Here is a 19,471-nt window from a genome sequence, read left to right on the forward strand (position 1 = left end):
TAACTATACTGGAATTAAAATCAGGAAAAAAAAAAAAAAGTAAGTATAGCCCATTCACATGAAAACAAGAGATTAACAGAAACTATTCCTGAGGAAGCCCAGACACTAGACTTACTAGACAAAACTTTAGATCAACTGTCTCCCTATCTGACCTGGTCCCTAAGTCTCCTGTCTCACCTACTACCAGGTTATGTTTTGCTCACTGTCAACAGTCACACTGGCCATCTGGTTCTTTCAAACCATCAAGCAGGTTCCCGTCTTAGGCCTTTAAACATGCTATGTATTCCCTCTGGAATGTTCTTCTCCTACTTCATTGCACAGCTCACTCTGCATATTCTGGTCTCTGTTCATATTCTACCTCCTCAGAAGTACTTTTCCTGATCACCTTACCTAAAGGTGACCTTACCTAAAGCCTTACGTTTACTTAAAGGCAAAGCCCTTTACCTAAAGCCACACCCTCCGCCACCTCCCTATCAATTTCTGTTTCCCTTCATGGTTCACATCACATTCTCTGAAATTATTTTCATTGGTTATTTATTTACTTGCTTGTTGTCTCCCTCACTAGAATGTAAGCTTCTTGACAGTAGGTACTTTTTACTGCAGATCACCCACCCTAGAATAGAAGAGGGAGCCAGAGCAGGACTATGTAAGTATTAAATGAATAAATGAAAACAAGTTATAGAAGATGAATGAAAAGTAAAAACAAGAGAAGCTTATATAATTCCTATGAAAACTCTCTTCAGCTCGGAAATTTTGCCTACCAGTTGTTTAGCGAATCTGCTACAGAAAGTCTGTCCACCGACAAGGCCTCAAATGAGGTCAGTGGCGGAGGTGTCCTTAAGATTTTAAAGTAATCCTATTTGGGGCAGCAGTGGAACGGATAACATAAAAATGCTGCTTAGTATTGCCTTGAGGAAAGAATAAAGGGAAAACAGACTGACTAGTCTTTGTCTCTTCTTGTTCTGCAACTTTGGACTCAATGCCCAGAGAAGAGAGCTCTCTCTGATTCTGGCAAGGTTTTAAAATTACCTGAAAGAAAAAATTATTCTGAAGAATGACATTTATGAGCGGCTGTAGGGTCACCCCATTTAGTATTAAACTATTTTTATTCTGAATGAAAATCTTTCTAGAACCTATTCTACACATCCACTTTTTCAACATATCAGCCCCTTTGTTTTCTTCCAAAAGCCACTCTAATGTACACGGTAACATTTTCTGAGGCAATAGGGCATGGTGATGAAGAAGACTGAAGTCAAAGAGCTTCGGATTGAAAGCCTGGCTTTGCCCCTCACCGGCGGAGCAAAAGGACACTCTGTGCCTCAGCTTCTTCATCTAGAAATAGGGATAACACTAGTCCCTGCCTCGGCAGGTTACGCCTTGTAAGGACCAAGCGGATTGCCGCACGTAATGCGTTTAGCACACTGCCTGGTACACAGTCCTGCCTGCAAAACGTTAGCTGCCACCGCCCTGACTGCCGTCACGGCTATTATTATGGCCATTTGTTTTTTGGTGTCTCAAGCGCCTAATAAAAGTCTTAAATTATTATAGTACATACTATAACTACGTACATACACGTGCACCGTAACTTTTTAAAAAGTCACAAGGTTACTGGCTTTTACATAAGATGGTCCCCGGAAGATTTTCTGGAGCGCTCTTATGTGCTGGTTATTATAGTTCTTCTATTTTCCTTTGTGAAGCCTCTGATTGCCGTTCTGCTGTTGTTAATTTTTCCCATCTATGTCGGCCTCTTTCTATGCTTCCACTTTTGTAGGGGGGCATAAACACCAGTAAACCAAGCTTGTTAGGCATGTGTGTTAAGTAAAAGCTCTCCTAGGCATGGAGAGAGCAGGAATTTGACTCCGTGGACACCTCTTTTGGCTCTTCAGAGGTATTTTTCCCCTGGTTTCCTGATTCTTGGATAAACATAAAAAGTTATCTGAAATTTAAGTTTCTGAAGAGGCAGAGGTAATAAACATAAGTAAATGCTCAAATTAAGAATCCTCTCTAATTTAGTTCAAATAAAGACTCACTAACCTCCTACTACAGCTAGGTATTGAGGAAATACAGATGAATGATATGGCCTTCCACCTTAAGAAGCCTGCAATCTAGAGGGGAAGATAAAGCATAAACAAATAATGTCGTGACAATAAAATAGATACCAAAGGCTTTCACACTGGATACTATGGGAGCTAAAAAAAAAAAAAAAAAAAAAAAAGGGACCATAACCAAACCCGAGGACTCAGGGAAAGCTTCCTGAAAAGGATCATGCCTGAGCTGAGCCCTGCACGTTGCTTTGAGAGAGTTGGCAGGGGTGCACGTGCACGTGTGAGGTAATCGTTTGGTATTGCTATGATAAAAGACAGTGAGACAGGAAAAGGTGAAATCCAAAGCAACGAGTCAGACTGAATACAGGCCCGGGTCAAAAGAGGTCCTCGTACACCAGGCTAAGAGGCTTGGACATCACTTGTGAAGAGATGGGAAGCCATTAAGAAAACTTTCAGGGGAGAGGTGTCTCGGCGGCTCAGGCAATCGAGCGTCCGACTCTTGATTTCATTTCAGTAAAGATCTCATGGTTGTGAGATCGGGCTCTGAGCTGGGTGTGGAGCCTGCTTAAGATTCTCGCTCTCCCTTTGCCCCTTCCCCCTTCCCCGTTTCTCAGAAAAGACAACTTGAAGGAAAAAAAGCAATTTTTAGATTTTCCTTTTCGATGTGTAACTCAGGCAGCACTGTGAAAGACAAGGCAAAGCTAGAAAACACTGGAAGAAGAGAGACCGGTTAGGTATCTGTTGCAATTAATAAGCCAGAGATGGAAAAGCCTGGATAAGGGCAAGGTGGCAGTTATGGCGAGGAAGAGAGGGAGAGCGAGGTCCCAGATGCATGTTGAAGATAAAACCGGCTGGCCCTGGTGACTTACCACAGGAGAGGGATGCAAGGCTGAGAGGAGTCAGGGTTTAGGCCTTGAATTACTGATTAGATGAGAGCACAGTGAGTTGTGAGAGAAGTAGCATAGCTTTTTTGTTGTTGGTCTTTATTTTGTTGGTCTTTGTTTGTTTTATTTTTGTATTTTATTTTATTCTTTTTTGAATAGTGGGTATTGGAACAGAAATGAATGCCTTTAAGTTGAGATATGTTAAGCCTGAGTTAATTACTATAGAGGTCAGAACTGTAGATAAAAATTTTAGAGTAATGAATAAATAGAGCCGACAAAGCAGGTACATGGGAACATGTATGAAAAGAAGGGCAGCCGAACAAGGGTGGGGTGGGACACTGGAGAACACTGGTGCTTACAGAGGGGCAGGGGAGGATGGCCCGTGAAAGAACCCGCGAGATCACTCTGACAGGTGCGTAGAGAGAACAGTGCCATGAAAGCCAAGCACAGCTTTCACACGGAGAGATCAACAAAAAAGCTCAACACGCCGGTAACAGCTGCATTTTTTGAGCACTCACTGCATATCAGTCAATGTGACGTTTTAGACATTGTGTCTCATTTGATCCATGGGCCCTAGAGGATGCGTCTGAAGTTCAGCGAAGCCATGGAACTTACCAAGGTCATAGGGCGAGCTGGCGGGACTGGGATCTGAACCCAGGTCGGCTGGGTTACAAAGCCCATGTTCTTAATTCTGCTGGGGTAACAGAACTTCTTCAGGATGCAACCTAATATTATTGTAATAAGGAATGCTCTAGATTGCTTTTCCAAAAAGCAGATCTTAAAAACTATCCCATAATCTCAGAGGGATATTTAATATCTGATGAGATCATTATACATTTGATCACTTTACACAGTTAAAATAGATTATTTGGCTGATGTATTTCTTCAAGATCTTTTTATTTCATAAATACCACCCTTGTCAAATTAGAAGAACAATAAAGTGTAACACAAGGCAATACACTCAACTGATTTGAGCTCTGCTGCAGGGAAGTCAGAAGGAAGGTCCTGGATGGACCCAGTCAGTGTCCCCCAGAGGAAAATGAAACACCCTGGACCTGAGTGCACTTAGTTTCCTCGCAGACACTACTACCGGTCTGAAGGAAAACCAGGGAGGATGTACAGAATTTAACACAAACCTACCACAAACATAGAAAAGTTAATTAAAAGAGCTATTCCATACAAGGTTTATTTTAGATAATGAATAAGTATCCATCTAAAGATAGTGTCACATTTTGTTATAAAAGCTGTAATTTCCCTATTTCCCACTAGAGGAAGCAATAGCATTACTCTTACCATTTGGTGGATAAAATACTGCATATTCTTCTAGTCCTAGTTTTCCTGTAAGAAAAAAACAAACAAACCATAGAAGGTTTCAATACGATTAAATAAAATAAATCTTTAAAAATTAACTTATTTTGTGGATATACTAATAATGCAATTTTAAAAGGCACAGTACGATCTCCTTTAACTTCATTTTAGGAAATGGAATTACTTTGAAAATATACCACTAATCTTTTGATATTAGCAAATCCTTTCATCAGTTAAAGTCAATAATACAAACTTAAGTGTGAGGCAATTGATACAAAATAATTAAAAGAACAAATGCTTTCAAGTGCCTTAAGCATTTAAGAAGAGAAGCATCTATTTAGAAGCATAGAATTGTTTTGCTAACTATAAATAATTCTAATCTGTTTATTAAAGTAAGTCCTAAGCTTTGCAGCGCCTCATTAGTTTTACATTCTTATGGAATGTGCTGAAAAGTTAAAAAGTAAATGTCTTAAACCATATAGTGGTAATATTTTCTGAATCCTAAAACAGTTCATGTGGTCCAAGAATGAGGCTAAATATTGGAAAGCAGAATTGTTTCAGAAAATGAAAGTATATTCGCTATAATCAAATGTTTGAAGTAGTTTTTAAAAAAATATAGCTTTTCCTTAACTTTTAAGGTTCTGAGGTCTCCCCCCACCCCACCTTCCATTGAATATCTTTAGATAGCCTTTATCTTGACAGTTTTTTCTAATACCTTTCGTTGACTTTTCTATTGAAAAGTCTCATGCATTCTTGCACTTGGCTTTAAGGTAAGGTTTTTAGTTAAAAAATTTTTTTGCTCTTCTTGTTGGGGGTGGTGGCAGAGAGGGGACAAATAAGAAGAATGAGCAGTTTAGGTTAGGGTGGAGACAACAAGCACTGAGCTTGTGAGTAAGGAGAATGGAATAATGAAAGGTAGATGAGAGAGAGAGAGGGAGAGAGAAAGTGCGAGAAAGAGAGACAGAGAGACAGAGAGAGGGAGATGATAGACAGTACTAGCTGGGTACTAAATATGAGGCTAGGTGCAAACCCTTGTAAATTCCTAAGTGATAAGAGACTAGGAGAATCTTTTGTTCTATTGGGATGACTCTGGTGGACTCCTGGATGGGGACTGGTCACCAGAAAGACCAAGTCATGATTAGAACCCTGGAATTTTCAGCCCCATCTCCCATTTTCCAGAGAGGGGACAGGAGCTGGAAATGGAGTTAGTAATTGATCATACCTATGTGAGAAACCCTCCATAAAATCCCAAGTAGTCAGGGGTTCAGAGAGCTTGCAGGTGGGTGAACATATCAATATTGGGAGGCTGACACACCCCAACTCCATGGGGACAGAAGCTCCTATGCTCAGGACCCTCCTAGACCTCGCCGTATGTATGTCTTCATCTGGCTGTTCATCTGTATCCTTTATCACATCCTTTAGTAAACTGGTAGATGTACGTTTCCTCGAGTTATGTGAGCTGCCCTAGCAAATTAATTGAACCCAAGAAGCAGGTTGTTGGAACCTCTAATCTATAGCTGGTTGGTCAGAGGCACAGGTGATAAACGGGGTTTTGACTGTCATCAGAAGAGTGTGTGTGTGTGTATGTGTGTGAGGGGTATGGCAGTCTCATGGGACTGAGCCCTTAGTCTGTGGGATCTGAGGCTATCTCTGGGCACACAGTGCAGAACTGAGTTAAATTGTAGGATGCCCAGGTGGTGTCGGAGACTTGTTTCTTGTTTTAGGGAAAATTCCCATATATTTGGTGTCGGAAGTGGAGTGTTTTATATGAGTAGTAAATGATACACATGGTAGAGAAACACAGTAGGAAAGAACTGGATTTTTCCCTACACAGGAAGGAAAAATGAGTTTTTCTGATACAGTAAGATATAGCCTAGTTCCTCAAGGACCTATGATTTCGTGGGAGAGGAGTGGGAATCCTTCCACATGTAGGGAATATATACAGGCCAGAATAAATATGGTAACGTGGGATAATCAGGGAATCAAAGTGAGCTGGATTAAGACAAAATTGACTGATAGAGGGCCTTAAAATCTTGGCTGAGTTTAGAAGTGAACCCATTGAATAAGTTCTACAGTCAGCTTTTTAGCAAATGATGTTAAAGAAACAAACAAGCAGACCAAAGGTTTCTATAAGCTCAGTTTAGAAGCAGTGGAATTAAGAGAGCCCCCCAGTTTGGGGAGGGGGAGCCTGATCCCAGCCAGGTAATGTAGGCTCATCCTAGGGCAGGGGTTACAGCAATCAGGCAGACAGTCAGACTTAGGAAATATGGGAGAAAGAGTTTATTTCTTTATGGGAACAGAGCATGATCACACACAATAGGGTTATAAGCTTTCAGTGATTGGTGTTCACCACTTAATAAAAAGGAGAAATTGAGAAAGGCTTCCTGCTGAAATTAGTTCAGCTGTCAGGTAATAGCAGGATATTGAAATAGCAATATCTGGTAGGCAGCTAGTGATAAAGAAGGGAAGAAAGCACCAAAATAGAAATTAGCATGCTAATAGCTTATAAATTACATCAAATTTTAAGTGCTGGAGAACATTTTGAGAGAAGGAATAGAGAAGTTAAAAAAAGCAGCAGAAGAAGCAAATTCATGTGATTAAGTCGTAGTTAGGGGGGAAAATAAAAGTCAACAGATATGACAAAAACAGCAATAGAGGAGCGAGCAAACAGGAAAGATAAAGGGTTCTTCTGGGAACCACCCGCCTTTGATTGTGCTGAGTTGTTCACCCGTGATTTGAGTAGGAGTTGAAAGCATCTGAGAGGAATTTCATTAACAATAAAAAAATTAACAACACTAATATATGCTATAAAATGTAACAGTCTTGCTATGATTTTGTAAGTCTTAAAAAATACTCCCTTTATGTAACTAAAATTTTACCTCTGATGTATGATTTCGGTGGTGAAGCGCTGTTGTACGCAAAATGACCCAACACAGATGTATCCCGGGAGAAACAAAGTAATACCTAGGTACAACAGGGAAGAAACAAACAATTAAGCACTGTTTTATAACAGGTAATTAATTCATCGCTATTTCCTTCCTAGGAGGCACTGAGGTAGAATCTTTCCAGTTCAGTATTGTGCCTGGAAATGGGAGGAGTGCCCTCTGTTGGTGCACCTGCACTAAGTGTTACAGGGGATGCCAAATGCGATGGCCAAAGTTCACCCAAAGACTTCTCACTGTGAGCCCCGTAAATCTTGAACAAGCTACTACCAGTTGATTCTCTTATTCTGTTTTCCATCTGGAAAAGAGAAGTAGCTGGGAGACATTTGACACGATGACAAATGTATAGGAGGACCCTAGGTAACTACGTGGCCCACAGAGCAGCCTGGGAAGTGCAGGAAGCTGGAAGTAGAGTCTCTGCAGGGATGCAGGAGCAGACAGGTGGGTGTGTCAGGGAAAGCAACTCGTGGGTGTCTAGAAGGGACAGCAGCAGCGGAACGAGAGAGAGCTAAAGAGCTAATACAGGTCAGAAGCTGGTTGTCCTGACCAGCAGGTGCGGTGGGGCAAGTCGGCCTGGAGATGAAAATAGGAAGGGCAGAAAGTGAGGATCAACGATGTCCTTAGGAGGGACCGGGTTGCTGAGACCAGCTTGGAACTTGGGGGCAGGAGGTCAATCCTAAGGTGATTAGTGACAGGAAATCTGGGTCCTGGGATTGAAAAGATGCTACTGAGAAAAGAATCGAGAATGACAGGAAAAGGTAGAAGCCCATTTAACAGAACAGGGGCACAAGGTCAGGGTTGGACTAGGAAGCAGGAGCCAATGGAGAAGCTGTGGGTCCAGGACATAAAAAGGGGGCCCAGCTTTAGAAAAAGAATAGATATGGAGATTAAGCATCAGTGAGGACCAATGGCGAAATGTACCAACCATTGCCACTGATTGACTTTTACTGTATTTTAAAAGACTACATAAGCAATACACGGTTATGGTAAAAACTGTAAATACAGATCATCAAAAAAGGAGAAAAAAAAACACCTATAAGCCCATCAGTGTTAATATTCTGATGTATATCTTTCAGACTGCTCTTATACATATATACATACATACATACATTTTTCAAACAATAGTTAGGCATACTGTTCTATAATCTATTTTCTCTCAGTATTATAATAAATATTCCAAGTCCACATTTTTTTAATGTTGCAGAATATGCCACTATATGAATAAACATAGCTTATCTAGCCTGTCTTTTACTGTTGAACATTTAATTACTTCCACTTTTCCCCAACTATAAACAGTGCTGAAGTAAACTTCCCTATAGCTAAATATTTATGTACACCTTTACTTAAATTCCTAAAACTGAACTAGCTGTCTGGCCAAAGCAATGGGCATTTTAAATCTAAAACTTTTGATACACATTGTCAAACTGCCCTCTAGATAGAGTTTGTCATGTTTTTGTTTTTAATAATACAGCAATAAGACAGTGTACTTTTTCTCTTATTCTCATCAAAACAGGTTATCAGCATCTTATAAGTACAAACAGCATTTTGCTTTAATTACTAATATGGTTGAACATTTTTCCGTTTGCATTTATTTTGTTATTTTCCAGCTCATCATCTTAGTCCATTTTAAAATAGATGTTTTTAAAATTATTGATTTGTTTACATTTTTTGTATATTAACAATTCTGACCTTTGGTCTAATTACATGTTTCAAATGGCTTTGCTCAAACAATTTATTTTGACACAGAGATGTTCTTTTTTTTGTTTGTTTATTTTTGAGAGAGACAGAGTGTGATTGGGGGAGGAGCAGAGAGAGAGGGAGAAACAGAATCAGAAGCAGGATCTAGGCTCTGAGCTGTCAGCACAGAGCCTGATGTAGGGCTCGAACCTATGAACCATGAGATCATGACCTGAGCCAAAGTCAGACGCTTAACTGAGCCACCCAGGCGCCCCCTGACACAGAGATGTTCTTAATTTTTATGTGCTCAAATCTCCCAAAACTTTAATGCTTAGAAAGTTTCTCCCCACATTTAAAATATTCTCTGTATATTCACCTAGATTATGAAAGTCTTTAGGGTTTTTCATCCAATATTTCTGGTTATTCCCCTCTGGCTATATGTCAGCCTATCTTTTCCAGCTCCTTTGGGGTTAGGTGTGGCCATGTGATTTGCTCTTCAGTCAATGAAATACATACGTGCCATTTGAAAATTTCTGAATGAAAGCTTCAAGAACCGGAGCAGTAACCACATTCCTTTTCCCTCTGCATGGCAACCGCCAGTGTTCTAGACAGTGGTTACCCTATCAGCCTAGGCTCTGGAGTGAGGATGACACAGACCTAGGTCCCATCCTATCAGAGGGACATGACCACGAGCAAATCTCAACCTGTGTTGAGATTTTTTTGCTTGTATGTTATCACAGTATAACCCAGCGCATCCTGACTCAAACAGGAAATTCTGTCTAGCATTTTTTTAGTGGCTTAAAACAATAAAAATTTATTTTCTCACAGTTCTACTGGACCAGAAATCCAAAATCAAGGTAGAGGCAGGGCCATACTCCTTCCAGAGCTTCTGGGGGAGATTCCTCCCCACCTCTTCCAGCTTCTGGTGTCTCCAAGTGTTCCTTGGCTTGAAACTGTATAGCTATAATCTCAGCCTCCAAATTCACATATCTTTTATTCTTCTCTCTCCTCTAGGTGTCTCTCTCTCTCTCTCTCTCTCTCTCTCTCTCTCTCTCTCTCTGTCTCCCTCTCATTGAAGTATAGTTGATATACAATATTGTATTAGTTTCAGAATAGTGATTCCACAATTCTATACATTGAGCAGTGCAACCCTTGCTAAGTATAGTTACCTCCTAACACTATACAAAGTTATTATTTTCTTAACTATATTCCCTATGTTGTATTTTTCATTCTTATGACTTATCTATTTTATAACTTGAAGCTTATGCCTCTTATTCACCTATTTTGCCCATCCCCTCACCCGTCTCTAGTCTGGCAACCACCAGTTTTTTCTCTGTATTTATAAATCTGTTTTTTGGATTGTTCATTTGTTTTGTTTTCTTAGACTCCACATATAAGTGAAATCACATGGCATTTGTCTTTCTCTCTCCGACTTGTTTCACTTGGTATAATACGTTCTGGATTCATTTATGTTGCCGCAAATGGCAAGAGAGATGAATGGATAAAGAAGTTGTGGTATATAAATACAATGGATTACTACTCAGCCATAAAAAAGAATGAAATCTTGCCACTTGCCTAGCATTTTTGATAAATTCATTTTGTGGTAAATGCATTAACCCATTTGGAATTCTGTTTGAAACTGCACCACTTGAGTTGAAATTCTATTCCACTACTTACTAGCTGTGTGACATTGGGCAAGTTACCAGACTTCTTGGTGTTTCAATATCCTCACGTGTAATATGCAGACCCTAAGAATACCTACATCAGAGGCTATTGTGGGATTAATTAATATACATAAAGTGTATAGAAAAGTGCCTAGCACATGGTGAATATTATTAAAATGTTAGCTGCAATTACTATTACCACTACTATCAGTTTAATTTTATTCTATACTCTGTATTTTCCCCACTGTATATTTAATTTGGGGCTTGTTTTTATTTTATTTTATTTTATTTTTTAAAGTTTATTTATTTATGTTTGAGAGAGACAGAGAGAGAGAGAGAGAGACAGAGCACACGAGTAGGGGAGTGGCAGAGAGACAGGAGAGAGAGAGAATCCCAAGCAGATTCCACACTGCCAGCGCAGAGCCCAATGTGGGGCCTGAACTCACGAACTGCAAGACCATGATCCGAGCTGAAACCAAGAGTTGGAAGCTTAACTGAATGAGCCACCCAGGCACCCCTGGGATTTGTTTTTATTTATATGGCTCACGACTGTCGTGTTTCTTCAACTTTAAATTTTGTTTATCCACATTTCTGGAAAATTCTCAACCATTATCTTTTTGAATGATGCCTTTGCCCCATTCTCTATTCACTTCTACTTGACTCCTATGACACGTAGGACTGAGCTACACTTACTCAACCTGCCATATCTCTTAATTACTTTTATTACGTGCCCCATTCTGAATGACTTCTACAGATATTATCTTTTAAAAATCAGTTCACTAATTCTTTCCTTCTGTTTCTACAATGTACCAGGCACTGTTCTAGGTGCTTAGTGCTTGGAAAGATGGAGTTACTATCAACTGAAATAGGGAAAGTTGAGTGGAACAATTTTGGGAGTGAGATCAGGGTTCAGTTTTCAACATACCAAATTCGAGATATCTCCAAAAATCTAAGTGGAGGTATTGAATAGGCAGTTGGAGATTGGGAGAGAAGTGTGGACTGAAGATGTAAATTTAGAAGGTATCAACATATACATGATAATGAAAATCACAAGAGAGTTGAACTTGGTGAAATCAGCAAGTGAGTGAGTGTAACTAGAAAAAGACGAAGAACTGAGACCTGAGGCACTTTAACATTAAGATATGAAGGAGAAGGGAAGGAACGAGTCTTAGAGATTGAGGAAAACCAAGAGAGGTAGATTTCCCATGATGCTAATAAAGGGGCGTTAGGACCTCTCATTAGCATGGGTCCCTTTGGGTGCTGGGAATTGCTGGGAGGTATAGCATGCTCTAAATAAGGAGGGCAAATCAGGCTGTGATCAGAAAATGTTTCTATGTATGCATTTCTAATAAACTGCCTAATATGATCTCAGAAAAATGGGCCCTGAACTTCTTACTGTTCTAATAATTTGTCATGATTTTCCCCTTGTTCTAAAGAACTATGTGTGTTCTTACCTAATTATGATTTATTTGTAACATTATATTCTATATCTTTAAAAGGTTTCCCAAATTATATAAGCTTCAGGTTCCCAAAATGCTAGATTTGCCTCTGGTCACCAGTAAAGTAAGAGAAGAACCAGAAAGAGTGTGGTGTCTTAAAAGCCAAGTGAAGACAGGGCACAACTGGGTCACATGCTGTTAAGAGATCAGTTAAGAGGAGGACTGACCACCGGTCATTGGATTTAGTTATTGGGAACCTTCCCAACAGCAGTGTCAGCTCCAAAGGTAGAACATATCTGTTTTTTTTTTTTTTAAATATATATTTTAAATCAATTAATTTTGAAAGAGAGAGAGAAAGAGCATGAGTAGGGGAGAGGCAGAGAGAGAGAGGGAGACAGAGAATTCCAAGCAGTCTCCGCACTGGCAGCACAGAGTCTGACGCGAGGCTCGAACTCACAAACCGGAAGGTCATGACCTGAGCCAAAACCTAGAGTCGGATGCTTAACCGACCGAGCCACCCAGTGCCGCTGTTTTTTGTTTTTGTTTTTAAAGTTAACAATGAATTTCAGACATCCTTTCATACCAGTACATATGAACACATTGCTACTTTATATAGAGCTGCTTCATTTTAAGAGCTACCTTGCATTTCATTATAAGTATAAACCATAATTTATTTAATGGGTTAGTCCCTTATAAAAGAACATTCAAATAATTTTCAATTTTATGCTATTTCTTGCAGTGCCAAAATAATTTGCCTTTTACTGTGTCATTTCATACACATATGAGTATCTCTGTAGGGCAAATACATAGAAATATAATACATAGAATAGAATTTACAAGAGTAAATAATTTTAATATTTTATTTGATAAATATGCATTTAATTGAATTATTTTATTAGTTCTAATAGCTTTCAGTTAATTCCTTTGAATTTTTATACATCTATACTTGATAATAATTTTATATTCTTTCTGACATCTATAACTCCAATTTATATGAAAACGTGACAGACCAAAGGTTTTGACCTTTGGGATGCAACAAAGTCAGTCCTAAGGAAGTATGTTGCAATTCAGGCCTATCTGAAGAAGCAAGAAAGGTCCCAAATATACAACCTAACCTTACACCTCAAGGAGGTAGAAAGGAAACAGAAAATAAAGCCTAAACCCAACAGAAGAAGGGAAATAATAAAGATTAGAGCATAAATAAACAATAATAGAAACAAACAAACAAAAAAACCCCAGTAGAACAGATCAATGAAACTAAGAGCTGGTTTTTTGAAAGAATTAACAAAATTGATAAACCCTTAGCCCGATTTATCAAAGAGAGGACCCAAATAGATAAAACCAATGAAAGAGGAGAAATCACAGCCAATAAAGACCACAGAAATACAAACACTTATAAGAGAATACTATGAAAAATTATATGCCAACAAACTGGGCAATCGGGAAGAAATGGACAAATTCCTAGAAACTCACAAACTACCAAAACTGAAATAGGGAGAAATAAAAAATTTGAACAGACCCATAACCAGCAAAGAAATTGAATCAGTAATCAAAAATCTCCCAACAAATAAGAGTCCTTGGGCCATATGGCTTCCCAGGGAAATTCTACCAGACATTTAAAGAAGAGCTTAATACATATTCTTCTCAAACTGTTCCAGAAAAAATAGAAATGGAAGGAAAACTTCCAAACTCATTCTATGAAGTCAACATTACTTTGATTCCAAACTAGGCAAAGACCCCACTAAAAAGGAGAATTACTGGCCAATATTCCTGATGAACATGGATGCAAATATTATCAACAAGATACTAGCAAATTGAATTCAACAGTACACTAAAAGAATTATTCACCGTGATCAATTGGGATTTATTCCTGGGCTGCAGGGCCAGTTCAATATTGGCAAATTAATGAACATGATTTATCACATTAATAAAACAAAGAATAAGAACCATATGATCCTGTCAATAGAGGCAGATAAAGCATTTGAAAAACAGATCATCCATTCTTGATAAAAACCCTCAACAAAGTAGGGATAGATGGAGCATACCTCAACATTATAAAGGCCATTTATGAAAGACCCATAGCTAATATCATTCTCAGTGGGGAAAAACTGAGACCCTTACCCCTATGGTCAGAAACAAGACAAGGATGTCCACGCTCACCATTACTATTTAACATAGTACTGGAAATCTTAGCCTCAGCAATCAGAGAACAAAAAGAAATAAAAGGCATCCAAATCAGCAAAGAAGAAGTTAAACTTTCACTATTTGCAGATAACATGATACTCTAGAAACCTGAAAGAAAGTCCACACACAAAAAAAAACAACACGCTAGAACTAATGCATGAATTTAGCAAAGTTGCAGGATATAAAACCAATGTGCAGAAATCTGTTGCATTTCTATATAGCAATAAGAAAATCAAGGAATCTATCCCATTTGCAATTGCACCAAAAACAGATACACAGGAAAAAAACCAACTAGAAAGGTAAAAGATCTGTACTCTGAAAACTATCAAAACTTATAAAAGAAATTGAAGAGGAAACAAAGAAATGGCAAAGTATTCCATGCTCATGGAAGAACATCGTCAAAATGTCTATTCTACCCAAAGCAATCTACACATTTAATGCCATCCCTAGCAAAATGCCACCAGCACTTTTTGCAGAGCTAGAACAGACAATCCTAAAATTTGTATAGAACCACAAAAGACCCCAAATAGCCAAAACAATCCTGAAAAAGAAAAGCAAAACTGGAAGCATCACAATTCTGGATTTCAAGCTATATTACAAAGCTGTAGTCATCAAGACAATATGGTACTGGCACAAAAACAGGCACATAGATTAATGGAACAGAGTAGAAAACCCAGAAATGGACCCATAACTGGATGGCCAATGAATCTTTGACAAAGCAGGAAAGAATATTCAAAGGCAAAAAGATAGTTTCTTCAACAAATGGTGTTGGGAAAATTGTACGGCAACATGCAGAAGAATTAAACTGGACCACTTTCTTACACCATACACAAAAATAAATTCAAAATGGATGAAAGACCTGAATGAGAGACAGGAAACAATCAAAATGCTAGAGGAGAACATGGGCAGCAACCTCTTTGACCTCAGCCGGAGCAACTTCTTACTAGACACATCGCCGAAGGAAGGCAAGGGAGACAGAAGCAAACATGAACTACTGGGACTTCGTCAAGATAATATGCTTCTGCACAGTGAAGGAAATGATCAACAAAACTAAAAGCCAGCGTACAGAATGGGAGCAGATATTTGCAAATGACATATCTGATAAAGGGTTAGTATCCAAAGTCTATAAAAAACTTACCAAACTCAACACCCCAAAAACAAATAACCCAGTTAAGAAATGGGCAGAAGACATGAATAGACACTTTTCCAAAGAAGACATCCAGATGGCTAACAGACACATGAAAAGATGCTCAACCACACTAGTCATCAGGGAAATACGAATCAAAACCATGATGTGATACCACTTCACACCTGTCAGAATGGCTAAAATGAACAACACAGGAAACAACAGGTATTGAGGATCCAGAGAGAGGGGAACCCTTTTGCACTGTTGGTGGGAATGCAAACTGGTACAGCCACTCTTATAAAAAGAAATTGAACAGTATGGAGGTTCCTCAAAAAACTAAAAACAGACCTACCCTATGATCTAGCAATTGCACTATTAGGTATTTACCCGAAGGTTACAAAAATACAGATTTGAAGGGGATACATGCACCCCAATGTTTATAGCAGCATTATCAACAATAGCTAAACTATGAACAGAGCCCAAATGTCCATCAAATGATGAATGGATAAAGAAGATGTGATGTACATATTTACAGTGAAATATTACTCAGCCATCTAAAAGAATGAAATCTTGCCATTTGCAATGACATGGATGGAGCTAGAATGTATTATGATAAGAGAAATAAGTCAATGAGAAAGACAAATACCATGTGATTTCATTCATTTGTGGAACTTAAGAAACAAAGCAGATAAACACATGGGAATGGGAAGGAAGAGAGGGAAACAAACCACAAGAGACTCTTAATGATAGAGAACAAACTATGGGTTGACAGAGGGAGGTGGGCTAGATGGGTGGCTAGATGGGTGATGGGTATTAAGGAAGGCACTTGTGATGAGCACTGGGTGTTGTATGTAAGTGACGAATCACTGAATTCTACTCCTGAAACCAATATTGCACTGTATGTTAACTAACTAACTAGCTATATATTTGTTCTAAGCAACTAAATTTGTGGTAATTTGTTTTAGCAGCACTAATAAACTATACAATTAAAATAACTAATAAAGTAATACAGCCAATATAATAATAAACTAAAACAACCAATAATAAACTAATACAATTAAAGTAAAATAAAATAATGCAAAAGAAATATTCCTACACATATCTTTCTAGCATTGTCTGGAGGGAAAACAATTCCTAAAGAAATGTCTTCGTTAACTTTCCCTTAGCAGGCTAGTGGGAACATACTAATGTCAGGAGAAGCTCTGTGCTTAAATATATACTCCTCAAGTCTTTTGCCGCAGAGAAGGCAAGATATTTGAGACCACTCTATAGCGAATATTGGTGCCTGTAAAGGGATGTTGCCAGAGAGAGGTCATACGTCAGACATTATGCACTAGTGTGCCAGCCTCGTGTGCAAGCGAAGATCTGCCAACTTCCATTCTAACCAGAGTTGTTTTAGCTCCTGAGATACCAATTTGGTAACTGTAAGGAAGTAACAGTTCAATTGTAAATTTGCTATAAAATGTTGTGAGGGTGCCCGGGTAGCTCAGTCGGTTAAGCGTCTGACTCTTGATTTTGGCTTAGGTCATCGTCTCATGATTTCTGGGTTGGAGCCCCGTGTCGAGCTCCACACTGGCAGTGCAGAGCCTGCTTGGGACTCTCTCTCTCCCCCTCTCCCTGCCCCACCCCAATTCGCACGTGCTCTCTTTCTCTCTCTCAAAATAAATGAACTCTTTTAAAAAAGTTGTGATTATATAAAGATGACAATTTCAGTGAACCAGAAATTAACTAGATAATTAACTAGAAAGCTTAGCTTTGATTACTCAGTAATTAAGTGAAAACTGAACTTGATGAGGATGAGGTCACACATGGTAATGACATACTTTATTTAGAAGAGCTGTAAGAACTTGCATGTGTAAGTCTCAACTACGGTTTACACAGCGGAATTACACCTAAAATGTCTATATATAGCTACAAAACATTTACTCAAGCCTACAGTTTTCTTTAGTGTCTTGAAAAAATTTATGGTGAATGTTTCTAAGAAATAAGTTATTAAAAAGCACATAAGAAACAATGGGTATCAATTGGAAATCACTTAGAACTATTACACAATTTTTTTCACTTCTGGCTCTTGCATTTTTACTCACACCAATGGGGAGAATTTCAAATGATAAATGTGCAAAACCGATTCTTAAAACACTCTTCCCTGATCTGCATTTTCATAAATGAAAGGGCAAAGTGGCTTACGAGGGCTTTGAAATTGGGCGGATCTGGCCTCGGCTCTGAGTCTCTGCTTCTTCATCCGTAAAATGGGAATACACCTACCTTGCAGATAAGAATTCCTTTTAAAGTAAATAAAGTATCTGCAGCGGATCCTGGAACTTAACAGGCCATGCATAAATAGATGATAACAGTGCTAACGATCTCACTTGCAATGATTGGAGAATACTGGGAGAAAAAAAAAAAAAAAAAAAAAAAACACAAAGGCCTCTTTCTGGTCTAGTTTCTTGCCTAGGCACGGGCTCTCATCTTCTTATCACATTCTTATAAGAAAAAAAACAAACTTTTAAAACCTTCCCCTTCTCTGTGTGACTTCCAACCTGTACATTCTTTCTGAGTGTCTAATCTGAATTCCCGGAGCCACCATGCTTGAAACTATCCGAAACCGGAAAATCCAGTCATTCTTGATTCTCTACCTACATATGCAGCCAGTTACGGAAATCTACCTTTGATGGCTTGCTCGCTCTCCCTCCCTCTCTCTCTCTCTCTCCCTTCCCTCCCTCTCTCCTTCCAACAAATATTTACTGAACACATGCTGTGTGGCAGGCACTGTTCAAAATAATACTGTACGTCACATGCTACGTGCAATGGAAAAAAAATAATGCAGACAAGACAGATAATGCAGGCACATATATTGGGAGAAGTTTGCTACTTAAATTAGGGACCTAGAAGTGGTCAGGAAATGAGCCTGGGGTAATAAGATTTTTGGTAGAAGAAAAGCCCCCTGGAAGCACATAGGTAAGTCTAGAATTTAAGGGAGAGGTCCAGAAAGAGATATAAAATGGGGAGTTGTCAGTATGCAGATGATATAAAACTGTGAGAATAGATGAGATCACCAAACGCAAAGAGAAAAAAAAAAAAAAAGAGGTCCAGAGACTTATCCTTGGGGGTACTCCAGGGTAAGACAAGGAGATGAGACACGAGACGAGGTGAATGAGAATGCCAGCCGGTAAGAGAGAAGGCAACTAAAACACACAATATCCTAGAAGACAAGTGAATAAAGAGAAGACAAGGAAAGGGGGGTGATGAATTGAATGAAACGAGTAAGACGAGAAGTGGGAACAAGATTCTGCAATATGAAGTCGCTTGTGACTTAGTGGACTTGTGACTTTAGTGGAACAGCTGGACAAAAAGAAATGGAATAAAGGAGGATTCAAGGGAGAATAGGAGGACGGAAATTGAAAACAATATCTACGGATTTTTTTAAAAGAGGTTTTGCTGAATAAGGGAACAGAGGAATGGGGTTGTAGCTGGAAGAATAGGGATCAAGAAAGATTTTTGTTTCATTTTATTTTGCTTTGTTTTTTAGATGAGAGGGATGACAGCACATTTGTACACTGAGAGGAGCGATCCAATAGATAGGGGAAAATTGACAGTAGAAAAACTAATAGGGGCACCCGGCTGGCTCAGTCCGTTAAGCGTCTGACCCTTGATTCCAGCTCAGGTCTTGATCTCACGGTTTGTGAGTGTGAAGTCCTCGTGGGGGCTCTGCGCTGACGGGGTTGAGCCTGCTTGGGATTCTCTCTCTCCCTGCCCCTCCCCCTGCTCACATGTGCACTCTCTCTCTCTCGAAATAAATAAATAAACTTAAAAAAAAAAGAAGAAGAAGAAGAAAAGAAAAACTAACAACTGCACTGCTTTTGAGTGCCAAAGGGACATGAGTTTTAGTGTCCAGATGCAGATGTTGGTTTTCTCATAGACAAAAGCTAGGGCAGTTTATCTCTAGTAACATGAAAGAAAAGCTGAGCATATGGGTGCAGGTACAGTACATATGGTGCTGGGAATATGTGGGGCGGGGGGGTCTCTTCTCAGAGCTTTCACTTTTTTCAGAAAGAGGACTCAAAGCCATCATCTGAAAAAGAGGTGGGGGTACGAAGATTCGGGAGGTGTGCAAAGTCATCGAAGAGACTGGCTAGATAACAGAATGGATGGATGACTGGGCTAGGGAAATGAAGTAGAATATCTGGGCAGAAGGAACGACT

The 19,471-nt window shown here is 39.1% G+C and overlaps 1 protein-coding gene across 3 annotated transcripts in view; it reads right to left on the minus strand.

Annotated features, from left to right (window-relative positions):
• The window catches only part of TBC1D19 (TBC1 domain family member 19), a 145,818-nt gene that overhangs the window by 24,472 nt on the left and 101,875 nt on the right, over window positions 1-19,471 (minus strand). For all 3 annotated transcript variants that reach the window (XM_007091122.3, XM_042984816.1, XM_042984817.1), the window contains 2 exons: window positions 7,117-7,201; window positions 4,223-4,267 (listed from right to left, as the gene is read on the minus strand). In XM_007091122.3, coding sequence (XP_007091184.1) covers window positions 4,223-4,267; window positions 7,117-7,201 — 130 coding nt within the window. The remainder of the gene's footprint in view (window positions 1-4,222; window positions 4,268-7,116; window positions 7,202-19,471) is intronic.

The sequence above is a fragment of the Panthera tigris genome, chromosome B1 (genome assembly GCF_018350195.1).
Source record: "Panthera tigris isolate Pti1 chromosome B1, P.tigris_Pti1_mat1.1, whole genome shotgun sequence".
Classification (NCBI taxonomy): domain Eukaryota; kingdom Metazoa; phylum Chordata; class Mammalia; order Carnivora; family Felidae; genus Panthera; species Panthera tigris.